The 20,079-nt window shown below is 38.9% G+C and overlaps 2 protein-coding genes and 1 non-coding gene across 3 annotated transcripts in view; 1 reads left to right on the top strand and 2 right to left on the bottom strand.

The window, feature by feature from the left end:
• The window catches only part of hmgb1a (high mobility group box 1a), a 3,874-nt gene extending 1,916 nt beyond the window's left edge, over positions 1–1,958 (bottom strand). The window contains exon 1 of the mRNA XM_014003330.1: positions 1,855–1,958. The gene's annotated coding sequence lies outside the window, so the exon portion shown is untranslated. The remainder of the gene's footprint in view (positions 1–1,854) is intronic.
• uspl1 (ubiquitin specific peptidase like 1) lies at positions 1,053–19,263 on the top strand. The gene is made up of 12 exons (XM_014003095.1): positions 1,053–1,443; positions 3,454–3,572; positions 7,155–7,382; positions 7,678–7,754; positions 8,175–8,334; positions 8,659–8,781; positions 8,853–9,932; positions 10,023–10,137; positions 13,422–13,551; positions 14,085–14,210; positions 16,661–16,818; positions 17,258–19,263. The coding sequence occupies exons 5-12, from the start codon at positions 8,206–8,208 to the stop codon at positions 18,892–18,894; spliced, it is 3,498 nt and encodes a 1,165-aa protein (XP_013858549.1). The 5' UTR covers positions 1,053–1,443; positions 3,454–3,572; positions 7,155–7,382; positions 7,678–7,754; positions 8,175–8,205; the 3' UTR covers positions 18,895–19,263.
• Positions 19,264–19,582: 319 nt separating this feature from the next.
• trnae-uuc (transfer RNA glutamic acid (anticodon UUC)) lies at positions 19,583–19,654 on the bottom strand. Its single transcript has one exon. It is a non-coding gene; the product is annotated as a tRNA-Glu (tRNA).
• Positions 19,655–20,079: the final 425 nt, after the last annotated feature.

Here is a 20,079-nt window from a genome sequence, read left to right as displayed (position 1 = left end):
AATGAAATATCGCGATATTTCATTGTATCGATATTTTCTTACACCCCTACTGCAAATATAAAGCTAAAGCCATGAAAATGACTTCATTTATTGCCCTTATRTAAAACTGCAGGGACTGCTCTCATTATGGTGGCTTAAAACTGCCTAATCTCATTAAATCAGAGATTTAAAAAAATAGTAATAATTTAAAAAAGTGTAATTTTGTTTTTATTAAAGCCACCTTATTGTCTGCATAACTGACGTAAGTTTTCCAAAAAAGTTCAGCTCTTACTTCAAATCCGTGCATTTTGTTTAAAACTGTGTTTTTGGTGAAAAATAAATAAAACCCCTGCCTAAAGTGTCAAAAAACAAAAATCCAATAAGTGTTTTTATTGTTTATTGAAGAAATAAAGTTCGACACAAASAGCCAAAAATGTCACAAAAAGTCGCTTTTATTGAAAAAATAACCCTGAAAAGTGCAACGTAATGCGAGCAAACACTCCTCCTCCCGTGCGCGTCTTTGTTTTTTTGTTTATTTTTTCCCGTAAATAACTCGCTAAACGCGTTTAAAACGCTCCCTTTTCCATCCCGTACGTTTCCCCCGTATTAAACGCTGCTGTAAGTCCTGAGCCGCGTCGACACAAGCAGTAATAATGGCGCATAGGCTTCTCGTTGAGGAAAAGGAGGTCAACAACGACGGCAATATTTCTTCTTCCATTTTGTGAGAATGCCTTCTTCATGAAAGAAAGTCCCCCTCAAATGTCTCCTCGCGCCGCCCAGTTCGCTTTGCGACGCGGCAAACACGTCCAAAAAGCCGGCGAAAATGGCTAAAATATTTCCCCCGATTGATTCCTATTGCACTGGCCGCCTTGTATAGTAATACATTGGGTCTGTGCTGTCTATGAGCGGGCTGTGCTACTGACTTGGTTTCTATGAGCTCCTAATGGCCGCTCGTCTTCATCCACTAACATGGAGAATATGGCTCCTTCTCTTTGTGTCAGCGCCACAGCCATTGCAATAGAGGGCAGAGCGGCCGCGGCGACTGCCTCGCTTCGGAGCCCGATTCGAACCCTTTCGAAACGTCGGAAAAATGCGTGCAGGGCGTCGTTCGAATCGCGAAAGACCGAACTTTAATTTGCCGTCGTCAGAACGCACAGTTGCCGGTTCGCTTTTCGAGAAAAGCCGGCCAGAAAAAGTTGAAGCGAACTGCGCCTCTGTCATTGCCTCGCGCTGCCTTGTTTCCTATGCGAATACAGTCAGCCATTACAGTAAAGCGCAGATCGTGAGGGGATTTTTTTTAACTGTCTCGTCGGGGGGATTTTGTCGAGAAATTAAGCGCCTGTGCTTATTTCGAGACGGTCTTTCTTTTTCTTGTGTTTGCGTGATTTTTTAAAGCTCGCTTTCGGAGCCGCACTCTTCACATTGACAGGCAGTGAAGCTTCGCACTGCAATGGCTAGCTAACGGTGAGTCTTCTACCATTGTCGCTTCACCGTGTTTCGTCCGCTAGACTATTTCTAGATGTTTTTTTACGCGATAACCACGCATTGCTTCAACCCCCGCTTTGTCCCAACAAAAACAATATAATATATAAAATTTTTCGTATATAACAAAATGCGCAGTTTTCGTCGAATTTAATCGGGGTTAATTTTTATTTCTTCTTTTTTTCTGTGCTGAGCGTCTTAGGCAGAGTAATGTGATGTTACCGGTTATTTTCCGCCTCTTGTTTTTTCACGCTTTTAAAACAATAAAATTATTTGCTAGCGCTACGTTGTCATATATTCGACCGCTGCGAACTGATGAGTGCGATATTTGGGGTTGTTACCGTGATTGTCGTCGTTACAAACACTTAAAATGTTCGTGTGTGTGATACTCACCAATTGACTGTAGCTGGATCTCAATGCTCTGCAATGGCTGTGTATGAGAGAGAGCTCAGGCGATACGCAGTGTCTTCAGTCTTCGCTTCGCTCAACATTACTCTCGGCGGGGCTCGCACGCCATTGGCCAGCGCCCCGTCTGTCGTCGCTCTGATTGGCCAGCGGCTTTCCATTGTCCTAATAGAAGACGGGACGCTATTGGCCGGCTTTTGTGAAACGTCACCGAAGTTTTTCGCGGCGCGTGGATACAAAAATATTGCAGCCCGAGCACGCCGGAGCTGCTAGTAGTGTAGTCTGTTCTGCCATAGTGTTGAATTCACTACGTTGAGTGCAGTGTACAGTAGCAGGCGAGTTAAATGGATGAGACAACGTGCTGTGCACGTCGTCAGTGAGCCGAGGAGGCTGTTAAACTCTCTGCCACCGTCTTCGAAAGGTTGTCCCCCTCGTCGACGACCGACCCCACTCTGTTTTCCTCAGCACGCGCCACTTTATTAGTAAATTACAGCTTTGTAAATGCGTTTGAACAACATGGTGTATTCACATGTAAAACTCCCGAGAGTCCATTTATCCTCCTGGATGTGATAGTTGTGGACTAGAAATGAATATTTGAAGGGATTTTGACTCCTAAGATGTAATAACAYCTTCTCAGCATGTTTCCATTATAAAATGCCCATTCCATGTTTTCACTTCTAGCTAATAATATAAACATGCAGGACATGGAGCGTGCAGAAAATTACATTTATATCTCCTCTGATAAGATTAAGCACTAAATATGGAGCTTTAGCTATATTTTTAGCTAATATCATAGCATGCAATTTAGATAATACAGCACATTTGAAACAATGATATATGCATTTATTGATATAATAGCTTATGTTTATATTTTCTAGCCATTTTCTGAACCTGTTTCATATTAAAAACCATTCATGTAGGTAATTTTTGATTAAAAATATGACTATTCATATCAAGGCATACATTATTGGCAGAAAATAAAGTTATGAAACTGTAGCTACACATAAAAACAGCAGGCATTGATGTGGTTTCATAACTATATTCAGACAGTGTGATTAAGAAACTATTTATATAACCAAATAGTCTGTTGTTATTATGTTTTTGACCCATGTTTTAGTTCTGGTTGATCACTTGTTTCATTTTTATTTTGAACTTTTTTAAGTAAACTTTGATTAAAATGTTAGCCATCAGATGAGTCGCTTAGCTGATTGTTTTGCATCGACTGAATATAAAGTTATGAAGCTGTAGCCGTGCCTGCTGTTTTATGCAGCGACTGATCAGGAGTGCAGTTTATAAATGGAATCGGAAGGATATCTTTTACTATAGCCTAAAAGCAATTATTATTAGCATATTTTATTTTTAGTTATGTGTGCGTGTTGCTTTTGGGTCGTGAAGCAGACAACATCCATCAACTGAGTCTCACAGCAGTGATCCTGTTTCTTCACTGTTATGTAAAAACTATTGTCACTTAAATAGTCCACAACATCTGTTAGGCTCGTGTAAGGTTCTGCCAAGCAGTTCACTGTGTTTATTTATATAATCTACACACTTTGTCAATGCAGCCCTTCTTTCTACATTAATACACAGGCGAGTAAATCGAGTGGAAGGTGGTCCTCCTATTGAAGTGTCAGATGTTTGATCGTCAGCACCTACAGCGTGCTGAAGTATCCTTATGCAAGACGTCCTGATGCATCTCAGTAATCCAGGTAAAAAATCAAAAAGAAAAAAATTGTRTAGGTCCTCTGGACGGGTTCTTCTCTAATGAAACGTTTCGTCTCTCCTCCAAGAGACTTCTTCAGTCTGAGAGTTTCAGGCAAAATTCAGGCTTTTAAGCCCTGCCTCCATGTGACTGATACTCACATCACATGGCTACCGTTGACACCTAATTAACACCTATTGTTAACAGGGGGTGGAGTGATACTGGCAATAGCAGCACTGTAGGAGGGGGACAACTGAAAACGGAGGCCTCCACCTCTGTTTAATGATGGACGGTCTTTCTTCACAAAAATGGCTTMTTTTACTCCTCTCTCAAACCAACGTTCCTCTCTATCAAGAATGAGAACATCCTCATCTCTGAAAGAGTGACCGCTGGCCTGTAAATGAGTGAAAACTGCAGAGTTCTGGCCATTAGATGTAGCTCGTCTGTGTTGGGACATTCTTTTGAACAGTGGCTGCTTTGTTTCCCCGATGTACAACTGGTCGCAGTCCTCCTGGCTAATCTGCAATACCCGTAGATGGGCTTTTAGCAACATAAAAATAAAACACTGCCCCTCATATGGATATGTGTTTTTAATGTTTTTGCTGTTCTTCATGGACACTGCAACACAAAGAGTCCGATGATCAAACCAGACTTTTAGGTTTAGAAACGACCAYTTTGCTTCTGCTAAATTAAACTTTAAATTACAAACATTCAACTAGTTTCACCAAATTATTAATGTTCAACGACACAAAGTGAGGTTACCGTTTTATATATTCAAATTCTAATAGATATTAGATTTTTCGAAACAGGTTTTAAAATATATGTTTTTGTCACATTTCTCAGCTGGTCCAGATTTATTACRCAATTTAAATTATTACGAGCCTCCATTAAGAGATGTTAAGAGATTAAGATGTCAAACAGTGGTTTTTATGCATTATTTYACTTTTTGTTGTTTAAACTGCGACTTGCGAATTGCAGAACATCTCTGTGACCACAAATCATTGCACTGCTGTTAAAATTGTCTCATTAACATAATCGAGAAGTGCTGAAAGGTCACAATTTTTAAAAAAAATTTCTTTTGATCAACAGATGTTGAGAATTGTTTAAGTTGTGCATGAAACATGCTGTGTGTCTCTGTGCAACTGAGAGAAAGAACTAGGGAGTTCTTTGACTTTACTTTGAGCAACAGGAACAAGACAGTTTAGACCAGGGATGTCCAAAGTGTGGCCCTGGGGCCATTTGTGGCGCCTGAGCTGATTTTGTGTGGCCCCTGACATTTTACTAATTTGTTTACAAATTTGTCCCCCCCGGCACAGGTGTCTGATGTAGATGGAGACTTTCTATTTATTATCAGGGCAAATTTATCACAAAGTAAAATCTTATAATAAAAAATATTGGCAACAATACCAATGATTTGACTTTAAATAACCAGGTTTTGCTTTTTCCACATCAATCTAGTGATTTCTCAAAAGCTGATTTTGCTGCACTCCAATCTGCTTTTAATTAATTTCTTAAATTCATCTGAATACAGCAAGCATTTTCAATGAGACTGACCTAAATCCTGATTTTATTGATCAAAATTGGGTTATTTCTTACCCAACCAAAACCTAGAAAATTGCAACATTTCTTTCAGTAAGGGAATCCTGCAAAACACTTTTAAACTTCTGGATCTAGATTAATTTACACATCCATTTGCAGCAATAAATCTGACTACGTTATTTGTTTAATTAAAGTATTCAATGCTTAGTTTATTGTTGAGCAGGTAAAAAATATATATATTTTTGGCCCTCAAGTCCTTCTGACTTTATGATTTTGGCCCATGTGACAAAATGTTTGCACACCCCTGGTTTAGACAATCTATTATAAATTTAATGCTGTATTTTTTTAATTGCAACAGATATCAGGTGTTATCTTACACTTATATTACAGTATATATTATGTATACATTATATATTATTTATATTACAGTTCAACTGTTAAATATGAGTTGAGCTGAAGTTTCTAGCTGGAGAGGAGTGCACCTTTTTATAAGGAATGAAGCACCTTGTTGTGACCTTGTGACCTGACCTCTAGCGCCACCATTTGGCAAAGAATATATCCCTTGTAATTTATTTTAAAGGTGTTTGAGCAACTATTATTTTGCTGAGTTATAAGGATATTTAGGTGCTGATTTGGTCAATAATAGGAGTATAAACGCTGTTTCTGGGACCTCGAGTCCATCACCGGCACTAATACAAACTTTTAGAGGCACAGAGAAGTTATTGTAGAGTACATTGTCAGTACTACTTAAATTGTCTTAGTTTTCTGATAGTGATATGTATTTTTCCTGTGATGGTTTGCCTGTTTTGCACAATGTGGTTTAACTTAACAGAGCTGATTGTGTTTTTAAATGAGAGTTGGGGGTGGAGTGTTATACCACTGAAAACACAAGGTGTTATTTTATCCACGATTTGCGAATCGTATCCATATGCCATTTGTAAAAATCCTACTTTTGTTTGTGCCTGAAAATGATCAAATACTTTGTTTGCCAACAGCTGTTGCAGAAACAAAGGAACATGGCCGGCCCTGAGTTTATTCCTCTCCTTGATTTAAGATTGAGCAGGATGAACTGATTCCAAATGCCAATCACAGCCCAGACTCAGGCCACATGTCTGCCTGTGATGCTGCCTGTCTGCGCCTCGTTTTGCATCAGGAGATACCACGGCAGAAAGCTATAGCCGGCTCATGTTTATGCATTCTAATGAGCACTCCCTGGGAAAAATATGCAAATTCATTTTGTCATCAAGAGGAAAATAGAGGACAGGAGAGCAGCCGATACAGGAGGGGCTTCAGGGAGGAGGGCGCACGCGAGAGGCGGGAATGGGTGTGTGAATTCACATGTCTATAGTGTGTGTGCGTTGGGKGGGGGGGGGGGTGTTTTGGCACAATGTTTAGTAGAACCAGAGTGAGAGGACATATGTAAACCTCATCCCACCCCCAATCATTAGACCTGACTTCCTCAAAAATACACATACGCATGCAGAAATAAGTAAATACATAAGTATTTTTTTTATTTATGGCATCAAAATACTATTGTGTGCCTACAAAATAAGGTACACATGCAACCTAAACTATAATGTTATTTTTGTCTTTTAATTCTGCTTTTTTAAGTGACACTTTATTAATCAGTAGCTCTCCTGTTCAGCCTCTTGTTTCCATTCAGCTGTAACAAAACCTATTAGACCAAATGTATTTGTACTTGTTAAAAATATGTTCATACTTTTTATATACGTGTATATACACGAATTCCATCTAAATACAACAGCAATATTAATATACATAATAGCAGGCCAGTAGTAGTCTAATCTACTTTTGAATCGATATTTTTTACATTCACACAACACGTATGATATAATATAAAAATATAAAGTATGTTTTAACAAAAATCTTCTCTGCAAATAATAGAACCTGCTATTTTAAGTGTGGTAATAACTCCCAGCGTGATCAAATGTGACTAAGCTTTTTTTTTAAACAAGTGAAACCGGTTAGCACTGGTTTGATGCACTGATGTGCAGTGCGTGCCCTAGTGTGAACAATAAATTGTCTACAGACTCGTGCAGTTCGCTGAACCACCGAATGGAGGCCTGCCGGAACCTTTCGTTTAGAAACGGGGAGTACAAAGACCGACGCACACCCGGCAGCGACCGCAACCGGAAGTTGAACGATTGTCAAACGATGCACATGGGCTTCATTCACTGGAGAACGTAAGACTTGTAGCTCTTCGTGGATGCCTTATCTTTTGCATTTTATTATTAAACCGAATTCAACGCGGTTTTAGGTATGTATGTTTATTTTATTTAACGTGATTAAAATTGTATTCACTSTCCGAGTTAAGGCTAACATTAGCATTATGCTATCAGTCAGAACTGCATGTTCTTACAAAAGCATCTGCCTTGTGTATCCAAAAACCTGTAGTTTGATTATGTATAAGATTAGTATCTTATCTTGTATCTTGTTAGTAATTCATTAATCTGTTGTAAGTTATAACGTTAAGTACTTTCAGTGTGCTGAAGCTTTCTTAGCTTATTGTTAATAATGTCAGTATTTAAAACACTTATGTGCTGTTGTCACAGCTAAAACACATGGACTCAACTCAAAGAGTAGCTGGGATGGATCTTCAACACGAGGCTGCATTCAAATAATATTAAAGGTAGTTTGTTTATATATATATATATATATGAGAAATAAAAACATTTTGCAGTGATTTAAACATAGTAGCTTTATGTACATAGAAACAACAGAGAACAGCAGCAGATGTGTTTTCCTCTGGTGTTAATCAGGGCATATCTGGAATGCAAAACATTTAATTCACTTAAAAAGACCTTCATGACATATTTGCAGATACAGTGATGTGTAAAAAAATAGTTTTGAACAAAAATCTGTGAAAACAAGGACAAATGATAACATCGCTTCTTGCACGATCAAATATATTTTTAATTTATTAGTAATTTATGACAGAAAATAACTTTAAATTTTGGTTGTGTTGATCCAAACATTAGTGTGTTTTTCGCATTGTGTACCCTCTAATTTTTAACATCTCTGTTGTGGTTGTTGTTTTATACCCCTCCAGGTTTTGTTGAGGCGAGCCAGGCTGCGGTGACATGGTTTTGTCCTTTCAATGGCACCGGACAGCCGTGGAAGCAAAGAAGAGCAACAACTGTTTGTCCATGACTGGTGAAGACACTGGTTTGGAGGCTTTGGCCTCGCCACAGGCGGGGTATTTGGGAAAAGTCAGTGGTGCTCTTGGTTTCCTCTCATTGTGGTCACTTGCGCAAAGCTGAATTATATTTGAAAAGAAACTGTGACTGAGCAGTACCAAACTAAATTTATTAAAAGAAGAGAACAAAAAAAACGGAAATCTTGACATTGTAAAAGGCGAAAGTATGATGTGACGAATCAAAGACTGGTGACTTAATTGTGTCTTAAAGTTGTTCAAWACATTGTCTCTTATTGTTTTCTTGTGCTTACTTCTGTCTTGCAGAARCATTTAATGATCTATAAACCGAGTTACTGCTCACCAGTGACATTGTGACACAACTACTTCTGTTTGATAGGTTCAGGAACGAGCTGAGTCACTGGAGTTTTGTCCCTGGTGTTCTTCAAAGGGCTTCACTTTCCGTCTGCGCTCTTACCACATCAACCTTCAGGAATCCATCACCGTTTGCACAAACCCACAGGTGAGCTCTACTGTTACTGACACACACATTTATTTTAACCGTCACTAACTTCTTCGTTCACTCCCATACAGTGCCTTTTCCCTCTAGTCACCAGGCCCTTGGAGGATGTTCTGTCTAGTTTGGTTCCCGTGGTTCCCACTGTGGGGAACAAAAGAAAAAATATATTGGATTTGGACACAGAAGACGTGACTGAATCTGCATTTAAACGTCCACGGTCGAGCAAAGTTGGCAGTTACGAGTTGCAGCCACGATCAGAGCATGAATCTGTGAATCCTCTTACAAATGATCTACATGCAGCACCAAAAACTCAAAATGAGAGCGTGGGTGGAAACGACTGCATGGATACRGAGACAGAAACATGGGATTCACTTCGAGACGAGGATGTTGGTCCTCCCCCAGGCCTCGACGCTTTTGGACACCAGTCAGACGTTTTGAACGGTGATGGAGTCGAGCACCAAGCAGACGTTTTGTTGAACGGCGATGGAGTCGAGCACCAAGCAGACGTTTTGTTGAACGGCGATGGAGTCGAGCACCAAGCAGACGTTTTGTTGAACGGCGATGGAGTCGAGCCCTCGCTTTCTCTTCACCATGCAGTTAATGGTTCATCAGAGAACAGCTTTAAAGAGGAGGGCGTTCCTGTTTCAAATGGATGCAGCAAACCAAGTCCCAGTCKGGACTTCTCTTCAACGAACAATGAATTTCAGACGATTTTGGGCAATAAGCTGACATCCAAAAATAAAAAGTCACTGATTTCAGACATGAGTGGAAGTGGAGACGCAGAAGGCATCGGGTCAGAGAGTGAGGATTTGGCTTCACTTTCTATAAGACAGTCTGAGGAGCTTGTATCTGTTCCCAAACTCCTGCTCTGGGAGAACAGTGACAACCTGTGCTGGCTGGACTCACTGCTCTCTGCTTTGGTGAACTGTAAAACCTTAAGAAGGCTCAAACCTAAAGATGAGCCTCATCGCTCGTCTGTGTGGCAGCTGTTAAAAAGATATGAYGACATCTCTGCTGCTGTTCAGGTGCACCAACAAACTGGAAGAGGTAAACGAAAGCTGATATGTGATCAAAATTTCGTGTTTGATTCTGTTTTTATCTGGTTTCATTGCATTTATGAACAGAAAAAATATTTGGATTTCTATTTGTACAGAAATAATTGAAACAACAAAACAAAAACAGTCTCAACGACCAACAAGGAAATTTAAGCAAACCGTTCTTTAAATGACTCGGCTTCTGTTTGACTAGRTGGTGTTGTCAGGGTGCCGAGTCACGTGCTGCGAAGAGCTGAYGTTGAGCTGCAGAGTCTCAGGATGTCCGTCTTCAAGCAGCTGCAGCCCAAACTGCGTTGCATTCTGGGTAAGCTCACATTCCAACCTGTAATGAACCTGCATGTTTTTAGTTTTCTTCAGCAGAGAGGAACCCAGAGTAAAACTGATGGAAAGAGTTTTGGTAAAGTTAAATCTGATGACATTGGCCCTTTATCATCATACAGCCACTCTACTGTCAAGTTTTTTACAATTAAGACTGATTGCTAGGGTGAAATCATATCTCCCCACCAAAGAAGTTGACAAGGTGATTCATGCTTTTATTACCACTCGTTWAGATTATTGTAATTCTTTGTATGCTGGTTTGGATAAATCATCTCTGCATCGCCTACAGACTGTCCAGAACGCAGCAGCTCGTCTTTTAACAGGTACTAAAAAGCACAAACACATGCTTTTTAGGTCCTGCCTTCTCTCCATTGGCTCCCTGTTCACCTGCGAATTGATTTTAAGATTTTATTGATGGTTTTTAAAGTTTTTAATGGTCTGGCCCCGTCATATTTATGTGATCTTAACATCTACACTCCAGTCAGAGCACTCAGGTCCACCAACCAGTTTCTATTAGATGCTCCTAGATCCAAACTGAAATTTAGAGGTGACCAGGCTTTAGCAATAGCTGCTCCAAAGCTGTGGAACAGTTTACCTCTTAATTTTCGGTCAGCTGAGACTGTTGAGGCTTTAAAATCTTTGCTGAAGACCCATCGCTTTTCTTTGGCTTTTAATTAAGACTGAGTTCAGTTAGAGTTTTTTATATATATTATATTGTGTTTCTGTATTTGTATCTATGATTTTTGTTTATTTTTTGATTCAAGTCTTGACCAAACTGTGAAGCACTTAAGTCAGTTTTTGTTGCTTTAATGTGCTATACAAATAAATTTGACATTGACAGTCTGAAGTCTTTGAGATGTGGAATTAAAGTTATGAAGCGAGGGTTTCTCTTTGAATAAAATGATAGCTGAGCACAAACACACTAATGTTCATCACTTTATTGTCATTGTTGACATAAAACTATTAATCATTTGAATATATTCACAGTGGTGTGTTTAATTAATCTTGTGCTCGTTTGCTAAAAACAACATTTAGAGGATACAATAATCCTGAGAAATACATACAGTGGTTTGCAAAAGTATTCATACCCCTTGAACTTTTCCATATTTTGTCACATTACAACCACAAACATAAATATATTTCACTGGAATTTAATGTGAAAGACCAACACAAAGTGGTATACAATTGTGAAGTGGAAGCAAAATTTTACATGAATCAAAACATTTTTTACAAATAAAAAACTGAAAAGTGCGACGTGCAAAAGTATTCAGCCCCCTTTTCCCTGAGTGCAACCAATTGCATTCAGAAGTTGCCTGATGACTGCTAATGACTCAAAAGGGTCCACCTGTGTGTAATCTAATCTCAGTACAAATACAGCTGCTCCGTGACGGCCTCAGATGTTGGTTAAGAGAATATTGGGGAGCAAACAGCATCATGAAGTCCAAAGAACACACCAGACAGGTTAGGAATATGGTTTTGGAGAAGTTTAAAGCAGGCTTAGGTTATAAAAAGATTTCCCAAGCTTTGAACATCTCACGGAGCACTGTTCAATCCATCATCCGGAAATGGAAAGAGTATGGCACACAGTAAACCTGCCAAGACAAGGCCGTCCACCTAAACTTACAGGCCGAACAAGGAGATCACTGATCAGAGAGGCAGCCAAGAGGCCCATGGTGACTCTGGATGAAATGCAGAGAGCCACAGCTCAGGTGGGGGAAACTGTCCACAGGACAACAATTAGTCGTGCACTATACAAATGTGGTCTTTATGGAAGAGTGGCAAGGAGAAAGCCATTGTTAAAAGAAAACCATAAGAAGTCCCGTTTGCAGTTTGCCAGAAGCCATGTTGAGGACACAGCAAACATGTGGAAGAAGGTGCTTTGGTCAGACGAGACCAAAATTGAACTTTTTGGCCACAATGCAAAACGCTATGTGTGGCGGAGAAAGAACACTGCACATCACTCTGAAAACACCATCCCCACTGTCAAATATGGTGGTGGCAGCATCATGCTCTGGGGGTGCTTCTCTTCAGCAGGGACCGGGAAGTTGGTCAAAGTTGATGGGAAGATGGATGGAGCCAAATACAGGGCAATCTTGGAAGAAAACCTGTTGGAGTCAGCAAAAGATTTGAGACTGGGGCGGAGGTTCACCTTCCAGCAGGACAACGACCCTAAACATAAAGCCAAAGCTACAATGGAGTGGTTTAAAAAAAAGAATATTCATGTGTTAGAATGGCCCAGTCAAAGTCCAGACCTAAACCCAATTGAGAATTTGTGGCAAGATCTCAAAACTGCTGTTCACAAACGCTCTCCATCCAATCTGACTGAGCTTGAGCTGTTTTGCGAGGAGGAATGGGCAAGAATTGCAGTCACTAGATGTGCAAAGCTGGTGGAGACATACCCTAAAAGACTTGCAGCTGTAATTGCAGCAAAAGGTGGCTCCACAAAGTATTGACTCAGGGGGGCTGAATAATTTTGCACATCGCACTTATCAGTTTTTTATTTGTAAAAAATGTTTTGATTCATGTAAAATTTTTCTTCCACTTCACAATTGTATACCACTTTGTGTTGGTCTTTCACATTAAATTCCAGTGAAATATATTTATGTTTGTGGTTGTAATGTGACAAAATATGGAAAAGTTCAAGGGGTATGAATACTTTTGCAAACCACTGTACATTTGCCTAACTAAAAAAAATTTGATCTGATCAAAATGCTCTCACTATTTAAAGAAAATCTTTTTTATTTAAATCCACTTTTTTTGCATGATCATGTTTAGTCCCTGCAGTCAAGTTTTTACCAACACTTGTCTGTTCCATTTGGGCAAGTTCCTTTGAAAACGTAAATTTAACACCCTCAATTACAGCGTTTTATTACCACAGTTTTATTTTGTTCTCTAGAAGATATACAGGGTTTTTATCCTTTTTGGCATTTCACACTTTCACTCCATAAAACTCAACAGAGCCTCACTGAGTCATTGTGTTTTTGTTCAAGGCTGTAGTTAAACTTAATCCTTTAAAGTATCTATTATCATTTGATAATAGCAGAAAGTGACAGGTCTGGACTTGCTTCCTCTGCTTTTTGCAGCCAAGGGACTAGAAAAAAAAATCAGTGTGAACAGAGGGAATAAAAACATGGAGGATGATGTTTTTAAATGTGAAGAATTCTGATATCTAAGCCATAATATGCACATCGTTTAGGTTTTTTGTTTGGGTTTTTTTTTATGCCAACGATGCTTTAGCCTCATTGTGTGTTTGCTCTTTCTTCCCTCCAGGTCAAAGGGAAACTCCGGTATTCGCTATGCCTCTTCTTCTCACAATGGACTCCTGGGCGGAGCATCTTTTTCAGTCCTCCTTTCACTGGGAGTTCAGGTGCAGCCGATGTAAAGTTGTCACCAAAGAAAGGTGAGCAATCATTTTTTTTAAAACTCATTTTTGATCAAGAAGAAACTTGAGAGAAGACTAAAAGCTCAAATTAAACTGTCAGTAATAAATATTCTGTGATGTAAACTGTGAGTACAAATATACAAAACCAAACAAAAGATGATTTGATTCTGTAACGCAAAACTCCATTTGATAAAGTAAAATTATTATCTTTCACCACTGTTGGATCATGGATCAGGTTAATTTTCCTCTTTAAAGTGAGTAAAATTGCTTAAAATTGACTATGAAGTAAAGAAATTTGACAAGTGGGGAAGCTGAGCTCACCTATGACCATAGTTGTGGCTTAATCCTCTCAAAATAAAACATGATGTCAGAAATCTTTGCTTTACTGGTATTATTATGTTAGAAAAGCACAATTAGAAAGCACTGGGTACCAGTTTATAAAAAATATTACTTAATAACAGTATTCTTTGACTTCAGCCATTTTAACTAAACTGTTACGTTGACTCTGAATTGTTGCTAAATTCCAAAAATGTTTTACTTTTTCCCCTCAGGGTTATTAAAACTCTCCCCACCTTCACAAATATTGTTCCTGACTGGCGTCCCCTCAATGCCGTTCATGTTGCTTCGTGTAACATGTGCGGCGAGAAGAACCAGAAGAGGACCATGTTGCTGGAAAGGTGCCTATAAAATTCTGTGTTGGAAAATAAACCTGCTGACCTTTGCTTTAACACACATACACACACAATCATATCAATAAGTATGCTCCCTTTTCTATTCTCAGGTTTTTTTGTATCAAATCATAAAAAAATAAAAGACCTTGTCCTAAAAGGTTTGGTTTATTGAACAAAAATGAAGCTAAAATGCAGAAGCTACTTGTGAAAAATTAAATATACCTTTTGATTCAGAAGAAATAAAAGCTAAACTGTATACTATATATACTATACTTCAACTGAAATCATCATTTCTGCATGATCTTACAAATATTTTTGTTTGAATATTGTTTATTGAAACTTTTTGCAAAACATGTAGAGGGTTAAATGGAATAGTAAAATTAATAAAAATGTTAATCTTATTGTGTATGACTCAGAAAAATAATCAAATGTTTTTTATTTCGAACATGATGGCAGTAAAAAGTAACATGCTTACTTGAACATACATAAGCAGGGAATGCAAGATTCATTTTTTTGTTTCAATAGTAGTCTTCACATGTTTATTAASAGTAGAAAGAAGTAAAAAATGTATGAATTCCTACCTTTTAAACTCAATACTATGTTTTCAGATGGATCCTCGTTAAATAGAACATAAATAAAAAAAAAAAAACTTGACATACTTGGAAGTTACACAAATTAGTAGTATGAATTTTTACACAGTATAAATATCAGTTGTAATAAATCTGAGTATAAATACTCAAGTTGTTGTTGCCATGTGCAGTTATATATGCCACTGTATATAAGAACAATTTACCCTGAGTTTCCGTATTCATCTATACATGAATCCATTCATTATTTACGATGTAAATTTATATTTACCCATGGACAATCTTATCCATTACAAGCATTCTTACGCATATTTTATACACATTAAATGAATAACTATAAGGGACCTGAACATTCAGCAAAAAATACATGAATATGATTAGATATAAATTAAGTTAACTCCTTAAGGATGCAAGTTATTGATAATGAATTAATCTGAAGTTGATTTATCTTATAGATTGATTAACAATTAATTAATAAGCAGCCATTTAAAAAAAACGGAGTTTTCTCTTGAATCAAATGAAGGATTTTTTTATAATCTCCTGAATTAAAAAACAGAAGCACATAATACATATTTTAACAATTTATTTCACCAGCTGTATTAAATACTGACTGAAAACAATGTGTATTTCTCCTACATGAAACATAACCGAAACTTAATAGGTTGCTGAATGAGTAAAATAGATTAAAAGAATAAAATGTGATTTTTAGATGTAAAAATATTATTAATTTATTATAATTAGAATTTATTTACATTTAACATTTATTTTTTCTCTAATTCTTTACTTTTGGTTTCATTCTTGTTGGTTCTGTTTGACTAAAACATTGTTTGACCCTAGGGCTGCCACAAACGATTATTTTTTATAATCGATTAATCACCGATTATTTTTTTCGATTAGTCAACTAATCAGATCATACGTTAATTGAATATAAAACAGAGCTTATCGTGCCAGAATGCAGCTGCTATTATATAACCATCGTTAGATTTTAGCTATATGCTAACTAAAAATAATTGCTGTGGAAGGCAAGTTCTGCTCTGCAGATATTACACAGGTTTCTCTTTCATTTTCTTAAAATGATCCCACACTTTGAGCTCTGTTGTCAGGTAGCCATGATACCAGAGCCTGTCTGTATAATGTCTTGTGACGTCCACGGCCTACCCCAGTTACCACTACTGTGCATGTGTGTCAAGGACAGAAAGGCAGATGTGGCAGTGGAAGGGGTCAAAGCAGTTTGGAGAGAAAAACAAAGTAAAGAACAACAAAAAAAGAAAATGATTAATGGATTATTAAATTTTTCATCGATTATTTTAATAATCGATTAATCGTTGCAGCCCTAGTTGACAGTTTAATAGATGACATATTCACGACTAATCGCAGCAGCCCTGCTTTACTTATATCATGTATATACAAATTAAATAATAGGTCCCAACACTGACCCTTGAGGTACCCCTTATAGTCTCCAAACTATCAGAATCAATATCTCCCATTTTCACAAATTATTGTCTGCTCTTTAAATAGCTCGTCATCCAGTTCAAGACTATCCCATAAATTCAAATCATTCTAGTTTTCTAAATAAGATATCATGATTTATTGTATCAAAAGCTTTTTTTTAAATTTCTTACCATATATGGTATTAGTAATTTCTTCAGTGATGTCAGTTGGCTGGTGATGTAGACTGATTTGCTCTGAATCCATATTGACTGTAGTTAGGTAATGTTAGGTTTGTCTGTGAATTTTTCTAGTTTAGCCTTTAAATTTTAATTTGTAGRATATTGTATGTTGTAATCTACTAACGTTTAAGTAAAATCTTACATATAATGTCCTTGTCTGTTTTAATTAAACAGTTGTTTGCTTCCTGTTGTTGTGCAGTGTACCTCCAGTGTTTGTGCTGCACTTTGTGGAGGGGCTTCCTGATAGTGACGTTGGCGTGTTCACCTTCAGCTTCCAGGGGAAAYGTTACTCCATCACCACCGTCATACAGTACAGTCACAGACTCAAGCACTTTGCCACCTGGATTAGGAACAACGGTTTGTATTTTAACAAAGAATTTCAGTTTTATTTTATTCATTTCTTTTCTATAACTAACTGAGGTTGATAAGTTGATAAGGTTAGAGGTTCCCAATCGTTTTTTCCTCAAAGGCCCCACAAAATGAGTGTTAAGTCAGTGGTCTGCACCTGTTACTACCAAATATACTTGAAACTTCAACTAAAGCTAACATAGCTCAGTAAAGATGGTAAGAAATATGTTATATAAAACAAATGATTTGTGACATTATGTTGGTATTTTTACATGTAGAGGTTGTTTTTCTTTAATAGAACAGTTGTGGAATTCAAAGCATCTTCACAGCTTTGAATTGAGAAATCTCCCCCGGCGAGTAGGGATCTACAAAAACAGAAGTCCACTTGTTTTGTTTCCTCTCAGTACAAACACGTCTTGTTGCAACTAAAACTCTTGTATTGCTACAGAATCGTGGCTGGAATACGACGACTTGAAATACCCCGACTTCAGGACCCACCAGAAGCTGAAGATCCAGGCTCGTGAGATGCATGTCGTCTTCTGGGAGGTAGAGGAGGACGCGGACCCCACTGCTTGTCCTCCTCTGGACACGTTTGCTGAACAGCCTGCAGTAACCCCGAGTTTAAACACGGTGGGAGTAGATGAACCAATGAGTCAGTCTCCAGATCAGTCTCTTTTTACACTTCACGATGACACAGACATTGTAGACGCACTCACAGACAAAGACGGCACAAACATGACAGACCCCACAGTCGCAGCTGGTGTTGATGCCTCAATAGGGTCTACAACTTTTCTCGATGCTTTCGAGGGCCTTAGCCACAATGACATCGTCACTCTGACCCTGGTTGAAGTTGTTCCAGCCAATTCAGAAACGCAGCATTTAAACGACAACCAGCAAACACAAGACGGTGCTCCTACGAGGACTGAAAGGCCAGAACCTTCGCCCGACAGCTCCCTCCCTGCAGCAGGTGGCGACGTGTGTCATGGCGCTGATCTCCAGCCTCCTGCGACCCTCAACTTATCTGAGTCAGTCGACAGCTCAGCGACTGATGTACCGCTCGCTGCCAGAAGAGGACGAAGGAGAGGAGCGAGCCAAAAGAAACCGGTGTCAGAAGAAGCTCCTCAGACTTGGCCTACCTCCTCAGAGCTCCCCGAAGCACTCAGTCAGGAGACTGATGGTCCTGCTCAGGACGACCCATCGCTCGTTGAAGTTGCGCAGCAAGCATCCACAGAGTCTTCGACTGATCGACCTCTGCCCAGCAGTCAGAAAACTCACCCAATAGATCAAAGCACTCGTTGGTCCTTCCTGCTGAGCAAACACCCTTGGACCTTTCCCCAAACGCTCGAATCAAAACCCACTCCCACATCAAGAACCTCCTCTGGTACAGAAGTAAAGTCCTCTCAACCCGTTCACTCTACTCCCAATCCTGTGAAAAGACAGACGACTCTTTCAGGACCCTCTAATCCACAGCTCCTTACAATGGAGAGCATCAATCTCCCGCCAAAATCTGCAGAAATGTACGGCGGCTTCGGCACAAAGAGCTCCGCCAACAATAGTCCACTGCCATCCCCTCCGCCACCCAGCAATGCAAAACCATTTCAAACCATCACTGCAAACCAACCAGCACCCCCCATGGTGACGATCCTAAAGAAACCCAGCACCTCCAAGCTCCCTCCGGGTCTCAGTGAAACTGAAGCYCTCCGATACAAACTGATAAAGAAGCTAAAAGCTAAGAAAAAGAAGCTGGCCAAGCTGAACCAGCTGTTGGGTAACCAGAAGCAGCTCCAACCGGACAGCACGGAGCTGAACTCCCCGAGCACTGTTGCCTCCAGCACCTACTCAGGTGGGGATGACTTCCTGTCGGATCTGCTGTCACCGGCGACCACTGCCAGCAACCTCTCACCGGACAGCACCGGCTTCTTGGAGATGCTGACCAATGGACAGGAGGGGGCGGACAGCGCGAGCTGCGTGTTCAGCGCTGCGGGAGGTGGGATGTCACAGTCTGGCTGTGGTCCAGACGTGCCTGGAACCGAAAACTTCCTGGAGGACTTCCTCATGCAGTGCTGTGGCTTTGAGGCCAACTGACACAGAAATTAAATAATTTTTACTTTTTTTATGTAACTCACGGTGCTAGGCATTGTCTGCAGGCTGCAGCCACATATAAACTTTGATGAAACATGAGCTGCATCTCATCTGCATGTCGGTACATTTGATRAAGAAAACTTGTCATAGTTGAGTTRAATGKATATGTATATTTTTCCTTAAACATTTGCACTTTGTTACTGTAATGATGGGATTGTGCAGAAGGACTGTTTGGAAACATTTTTTTTTTGTTTTTGTCAAATTACTTGAAATTTTGTATTTTTTTGATGCACTGAAACATAATTGTGGATGTAACAGAAGCCAAGAGGCTTTAAGATAATAAAATGTTCAATATTTTTTTTTATTGTTAAATGCTATTTGTCTTGTCTGTTTCACAGCGTATTTACTAATCTAATGAGTCTATAAGGAAAGGTCAAGTAATTAATGAAAATGCTAAGTGATAGAAAGTTTGTTTGCACAAGGTTTTTCAGAGCAAGACGAACGTGTGTCCTATTTTGTTCAATGTTGAATTTAGGCAAAATTATGTTTTTAAAAGTTTTTATATAGACATAATACATTTGGAGTGACTACATGTGAAGTAAACATTAAATGTTTGGGCTTGTCACATAAATGAAACAGTAGKTAACTGATTCATCATTGTAAAGACTACGAGAAGGGAAAATAGAAACTGTTCCCATACCGGGAGTCGAACCCGGGCCGCCTGGGTGAAAACCAGGAATCCTAACCGCTAGACCATATGGGAAGTGTACACCAGTGTGATGTACTGCATGCATGATTTATTTTCTGAAATAAATATGTCACATAGAGTATGAGATAATCGACAATAAACATGTGCATTTCACATACATTTTATGCTTTCTCCTTTTTCATAGCTGAAAAACAAAAGGAAGCGCCCAAGCTGCACTTCCATTTCTCACCACATGTTGGTGCTGTTTGACCACAGTTCAATAACACTTCTTCATATTTAAAAACACAAAGTAAGCTATTTAAAAAAAATCACAAAAATTGTTTATTTGGATAGTATTATCTTTGATTTGACATTTCTTAAATGATATAACTGATTTTTGTCATTGATTTCTTTTATATCACAACACCCCAATGCCTTTGTGGCAATATCTGGTGATTTTAATCATGTCTCACTCTCTGCTACACTGCCAACATTTCAAC

Source organism: Austrofundulus limnaeus, unplaced genomic scaffold, assembly GCF_001266775.1.
Source record: "Austrofundulus limnaeus strain Quisiro unplaced genomic scaffold, Austrofundulus_limnaeus-1.0 Scaffold17, whole genome shotgun sequence".
Lineage (NCBI taxonomy): Eukaryota > Metazoa > Chordata > Actinopteri > Cyprinodontiformes > Rivulidae > Austrofundulus > Austrofundulus limnaeus.
Note: the sequence above shows the minus strand (reverse complement) of the source record. Positions and strands in the feature narration are given on the sequence as shown.